Source organism: Solanum dulcamara, chromosome 5 (assembly GCF_947179165.1).
Source record: "Solanum dulcamara chromosome 5, daSolDulc1.2, whole genome shotgun sequence".
In the NCBI taxonomy this organism is placed as follows: Eukaryota; Viridiplantae; Streptophyta; class Magnoliopsida; order Solanales; family Solanaceae; genus Solanum; species Solanum dulcamara.
The window spans coordinates 23,102,275-23,109,100 of NC_077241.1; the positions used below are offsets into that span (position 1 = coordinate 23,102,275).

Genomic DNA, 6,826 nt, shown 5'->3' on the forward strand with positions numbered 1-6,826 from the left:
GGTGCATAATCCTGGCATATCGTCATAAGACCAAGCAAATATGTCAACATGTTGCCTAAGCAATTCTATTAACTCATTCTTTCTTTCGGCCTCTAAATGTATGCTAATTCGGGTTTCCTTCACAGTTTCCTCATCTCCTAAATTGACAACCTCTGTTTCATCCATATTAGGTTTCTCCTGACTTTCAAACTTCTCGATCTCCTGTGGTAGATTTTCAGGCATCATGCTTTCATCATATTCTTCTTGATCGTGTTCGTTCTTTTCACTTTGCTCGATGGATTCATTACATGTCATAACCGTTGAACTAGGATTTTTAATATGAATGCTGAAACGTATAAAAAACGAGTAAAAATAAATAAGTAGGTAGAAATAATGAGATAATTTTTTAAAGAAATTAAAGACTTTTATTTAAAAGCGTTCTAGCTTTTTTAGAAAAAGCAACCAAAAACAAAGATCAAGCATGATACAAGCCTCAGCTTTGATCATTCAAATTTAAAAATACAAAACTACGTTCCACACTACCAGGACTTTTGTCGAAACAGGGAAGGACTGACGATCCAATTCTGCAAGCTTTCTCCAGGCTTGGAATCACGGATGCTCAATTTGCGGAGATCTATCTCTTCCTCTTCTCCAATCATGGCCACGAACAAATTTCCTATTCCTTCCACTATGTCATCGTCAGATGCGTGATCTAGAATCGGAACTTGCTCTGGTACAAACGTTGTCTTGATGGATCCCCTGTTGTGGACTCGTCCAGATGTAGATCCATATCCGAGTCCAGTGGTACCTTTCTGATGCTTCAGCTGGATGGGTTCAACTATGCCATTGGCCCTAGGTCCAAGTCCTGTCTTAGGCTGATACCCGTATTTCAACATCTCTGTTGCGACCATCTTCGATGCCCCTGACAATTTCACACCAACCGACTCTAACTTCTCGTCAATCCTCACAGCTTGCATGATTTCTAAAGTGTGAAAAGTGGCTCCATCTAATTCCTCATTTACTGGAACAGAATTGACAGAATAGATGGGGTGATTGAGCTCCCCATGAACAGTAACTTCTGTGTGACCCCACTCAAACTTTACACATTGATGAAGAGTTGAAGGAACTGCTTTTGCCATATGGACCCATGGTCTTCCCAGCAACAGGTTGTAGTTCGATGACACATCCATCACTTGAAATAAAATAGGGAATTCTGCTGGTCCCACTTGCAATGTGAGATGGATTTCTCCAATGACGCTTCTCTGTGCTCCATCAAAAGCTCTCACCTTTACACGACTTTCCTCTATATCTCCCATATTCAAGCCTAAAACTCTCAGAGTTGTGAAAGGGCAGATGTTACATCCAGAACCGCCATCAATCAGAACTCGGGTCACAATCTTATCACGACATTTGACCGGGATATGAAGTGCTTTGTTGTGTCCAGTCCCTTCCGTTGGTAGCTCATTATCATGGAAAGAGATTTTGTTAGATTCCAACACTTGTCCAATTGTTGCAGCTAAGGTTTCACTTGCGGTCTCTTTTGGAATGCAAACCCCATTTAACACCTTCATCAAAGCATTCCTATGAGCCTCAGAACTCATTAGCAAAGACATTATGGATATATGAGCCGATGTCTTTTTCAGTTGCTCTTCGACTGAATAGTCTTTCGGCTGCATCTTTCTCCAAAATTCTGTGACTTCAGCATCCGTAACATTCTTCTTGGGATTCGGCTCCTTCCCAATAACTCCTTGATCCAGATTCTCGGGAGTATAGCACCTTCCTGATCTAGTCATCCCCTGAGCCACAGCGGTGTCAATCATCTTGCCCTTGGCTTCTGTTTTATAATCCCATGGGACTTCTTTGGTGTCAAACTCAGCCTTTCTAGCAACTGTAGTGGTTACTACAACTCTCGGGAGATATGTTTGGACAGTAAGAGGTTCCCTTAGCTGAACAGTGATAATAGGTTGTACTGGAGATGCAGTGGCAGCTTCTTCGGCGTTCCAGACAGGCGCGATGGTTTCTCCCAAGTTGTACTCTTTTTCTAGAGAAATCATATTGACTTCTCGATTCTCATGATTTGGCAAAGGGTTGTTGTTCACATTCGGAGGTGTTGGAGTGCATTTTATTATTCCTCTTCTGATCAACGTCTCAACCTGGTTTTTCAAGCCATAACAATCTTCTGTGTCATGCCCTTGGATTCCCGAGTGGTAAGCGCATCGCTTGTTTCCATCAAAATTGTAAGGGATTGGGTCGGGGAGTTTTCCCTCAACTGGATGTAGTACTCCTGCTATCCTCAACCTTTCAAACAATTGAGCATAAGGTTCAGCAATGGGTGTGTAGGTGCGAGTATTTCTGGCTTCGAGATTTGGACGTGGTCTTGGCACATATGCTGGTCTATTTTGGTGGGTTGGTGCTTGGAGTGGGACATGTGGTCTTGTTGGACTTTGGTATATTGGTGCTCGAGGTGGATTATAGTGTGGTCGGGTATTATATACTGGATACGAGGTGTATGGAGTATGTGCAACAATTTGGGGATTGTTGGGGTATTGGTGGGATTGTCCTCCATGTTGGTAATTGACGACTGAAACATCCTCCCTTTTCTTCTTGATGCCACCAATGGATCCTGATTGTATGGCCTTACTTGCAGCTTGCAATGCAGCCATGGACTGAATTTTACCTGATTTGATGCCTTCCTCTATAAAATCTCCCATCTTGACCAATTCTGCAAACTTTTGGCCCATCATTGACATCATCTTGTCAAAGTAGATACCTTCTTGGGCTCGAATAAAGTATTTTGAGAGCTCACTCTCATCGAGCGGTGGTTGAACCCTTGCAGCCTCGGTTCTCCAACGTCGTGCATACTCCTGGAAGTCCTCCGATGGTTTCTTTTGTATGTTGGCTAATGAGAACCTGTCCGCAGTGATTTCAGTATTAAATCTGAAACGATTCATGAAATCCTCAGCCATTTCCTGCCAGTTATACCATTTGCGAGGATCCTGGCGTGTATACCAAGTCAACGCTTCTCCAGATAGACTTCGAATGAACAACTTCATTCTTAGTTTCTCATTTCTCCCTACACCAACTAACTTGTCACAGTATGCCCTCAGATGTGCGTGAGGATCGCTCTTTCCATCAAATATGTCAAACTTTGGGGGCTTGTATCCTACCGGCATGTCAATATCTGGGTGGATGCATAAGTCATCATAATCTAAGCTCTCTGTTCCCCTAGTGACTTGTAGGTTTTTCAACGCCTTTCTTAGACCTCGAAGTTGAGCGTCTATTGACTTATCTTCTTTTAATCGAGCATCCTTCTCCATTTCTGCATATTGGTCAACCTCATACGGGACTTTGACCCTAACCGGTGTCGTGAAAGTAGGGGCCTCAATAGCATATACAGGTGGGATTTGTGAATCATAAGGAGCGACGGTGTGTGCTCCAAATATCTGGTTTGTCACTGGGTAGGTAGGTGTGACGGGGTCTTGAGTGGGAAGGTCAGGAGCAGTCCTGATTGCAGACGGATGAGCTAATGGCGCTTGACCATGAATAGGAGCACGTTTAGGCATGTTTGGAGAATCTGCAGGAGGCAGGTCAGCTCTAGGGAGGTAGCTGGGCATCTTGAAACTTGGGAAGGTAGTAGCCGAAAGCTTGGCCAAGTCTCGCACTTGACGTAGTTCCTCTCTCAAAATCTCAAGCTCTTGCGCCATGTGAGCCATCTTCTCATCATTTTGGATGTCGGCTATATTTTGAGAACTTTCAGGATTTTCTACTGGTATCATTATGTTTGTAGCAGCGTTAAAGTCTTCTCCACCTGTCATCTTTCCCCTTGATCGAAGGTTGTATCGTGAGTCAGCCAGTTCGTAAGTCGACACAAATCAACGTTCTTTTAGGGATTAACAAAATAAAATAAAAGAAAGAAAAAGGAAAGTATGTTAGTTTGGGAAAGATTTAAAAGTACAACAAGTATATAATACGCATACACGCCAAGTTAAAACGACATTCAAATGTGTCCTATACATAGCCTCTTTTTGCTAGAGGACGACCTATGTTGCAATCAATTTGATGATAAATGATCCATTAAACACATTTCGGATTTGGAATAACATAATTTTATTAATCAAAGATGCCTTGGATCTTTGTAATGAAGTATATGGGCAGAAATCTAAAAAAAATGAAATTACATGGAGGCCATAAGGCGAACAAAAGGATGACAAAGCACATGATAAGAATGAAACTCTAAGGCCATGTTGGAGCGTCGTCATCATCATCATAATCATAATAGGGCCCTGGATAGTACTCCGACAATTCGTCAATCTGGTTCGATCCTACCTCTTCATCGAACCCTATCGAACCATACTCAGAGTGAGCTTCTTCCTCTGGGTCCTCTTCTGGATCTTCTTCCGGATCTTCCTCTTCCGGCTCCTGAGGATCTTCACTTGGATCCTCTTCAGGGTCTTCCTTTGGATCTTCTGCGATCATTGGTATCAAATGATCTACTGATCCTGGAATTATTTGATTGTACATTGGTGTTGTGAATTCAATGTGAGGGAGTACTCCCTGCTTAACCCAATTAATCCATTGGTTGTCCGCAACACCCACAATCCCCTTCGTACTTGGCTGAGCCAAATGTCTCACAGTGGTACGCCACACATAATATTCTGGCGTGCACCATTTTTCATTTCCTGCCTCTATCGTAATCATGTGATCCCATTCTAATTGCAAATTCCTTATACGCCCTGCTGGGACCGAAGTGAGATCATCCTCGTGTAGTGCCATATTTGCCCATAATGGTATGTCTTGGACAACTCCGAATTATCGTAACACTCGGAGAGGAGCATATGGCTGAATACCTCCTAGCCCGACCAGATTAATGAAATAGAGGTGTTGCGTCCTGACAAAAACCGATCCTCCCGTCCAAAAATACTTCCAGTGGATGGAATCTCCTGTGAGGTTGGTCAAAAACGGACGCCATTCTTCCTCTCCCATAGGTGCGTCCCAATACCTAAGACGATCATTGTGGCTTTGGATCAAATTGCGGGCGTCTATTGTGTAGTCCCTTTGTGGTTCTCGACGATAGAAGTGCTCTATTGCCCAGATCTGTAATAATAAATTACAGCCCCCAAAGAAGTTATTCCCCCTTGTGCATGCTGACAATGATCGAAACACTTCAGCGAGAATTATATGCACCAAGGAATAGTTATGTGGTACCGCAAAAAGTTCCATTACAATTGGCAGAATGTTGATATTTATCGAATGAAACCTCATTGGGAAGACCATAGCCCCCAAAAAGGCCATCACAAATACCCTTGGTCTCATATGCATCCATTGTCTACGAGTGCATGCAAATTCATCTCGGTGCTTATCGAAGCTCTCGAGACGACCAAATCTTTGGAAAAGATAGTCCAACTTTACCTTCCCATTTTCTGCACGCCTTAGTGATGGCAAGACACGCAGCCCCAACAACCCAAGGAAACCTTCTGTACTTATGGTTGATGGACATATCAGTGTTCTTCCTCTTATTGGTAATTCAAGAAAAATACTAAATTCCTCTAGTGTTGGAGTGATTTCAAAATCCAAGAACTTAAAGGTCACAGTGCTTGGGTCCCAAAACTCCATCAGCAATATAATGAAGATCTTGTTGGCTCAAATTCCCATGAGCGACAACAAAGCACCTAAATACCTTCTGATCTCAACACCATGCGCCCTACGAATGTTTTGCCACCAATTTTGTATCATATGGGGGGCCGAAACAACCATCTGAATGTTTGGGAGGTTTTGGTTGATATTCATCTGAAAGAAAGGTAAGGGTATGATAAGTATGTTTATTCCAAATCCGTCATGTGTTCTTTTTCTTTGGATCATTCATAACAACTTTCACAAAACAAATATGTCGTTAGGTGTATAACCTTTGACAAAGGGTGGATTTCCTAACTGCGAAGACGGTGCATTGGATCGCCTCGCCTAAGGTGTATGCATCATGGCCTATTTTCTAGAGTAAGATTTTTTCCTAGATATTCAAGAGTGGACTGAATTTTTGCGAGAAGGCACACTTATCTTATTGTGCAAACTCTGAAACTAAAGAATCCAAAAGAAGGTTTGGGGGAGTGTGAGACACTCCCCGCATGAACCAGTGTGTGCAATGTGTACGGCCAAAGACTCGATGGAAAATGCAAGTGACAGTGTAAGAATATCAATAACATGTAGTGTTTCTCAAGCAAATAAGGAGCGCAAGTTTGGATTTAGCTTGCGTCCTTTCAAATAACAAGTAATATAACAAATCACAATAAATAAATTAAAGCAAATAAATGCAAGTAATAAAATGAATATCCCATAATTCTAAAACTAAATTTTACTAAGGTTAAAACCTAAAATGCTAAGTACATGGGGTTTCCCCAGCGGAGTCGCCAAGCTGTCACACTCTATTTTCGAGCGGGTCGAAATAGTTCACAACATAAAAAATGGCTATGCCTCTGATTTTGAAATTATTTGTTTAGAGTCGCCACCTAATTTTAAGGAAAATATTAGGAAAACCATTGTAAATGTAAACTCTGTTTTGATTTGCGAAACCTGTGAGATTCTAAGTAAGGGTTTTAGTTACTCGAGGGGAAGGTATTAGGCATCCCTCAGAGCCTATCCAAAGATAGTCCTTAAATTTAGTTTTAGAAAAATGATTAGGGATATTTATTCATTTTGTTTGTTTTAGAAATATTAAGAAGAAAGGTTTTATTAATTTTGAAAAAATAGTAAAAATATAAGGTATGTCATATATATACATCTTATATATGAATGACCCAAATTTAATAATAATATATTTATTGTATAAATAAATAATAAATAATATACTTAAAAT

At 41.3% G+C, this 6,826-nt stretch overlaps 1 protein-coding gene across 1 annotated transcript; it reads right to left on the reverse strand.

Moving 5' to 3' along the window:
• Positions 1 to 518: 518 nt before the first annotated feature.
• LOC129890512 (uncharacterized) lies at positions 519 to 3,794 on the reverse strand. Its single transcript, XM_055966051.1, has one exon. It carries the CDS (start codon positions 3,792 to 3,794, stop codon positions 519 to 521), a length of 3,276 nt encoding a protein of 1,091 aa, XP_055822026.1.
• Between the last annotated feature and the right edge of the window lie 3,032 nt (positions 3,795 to 6,826).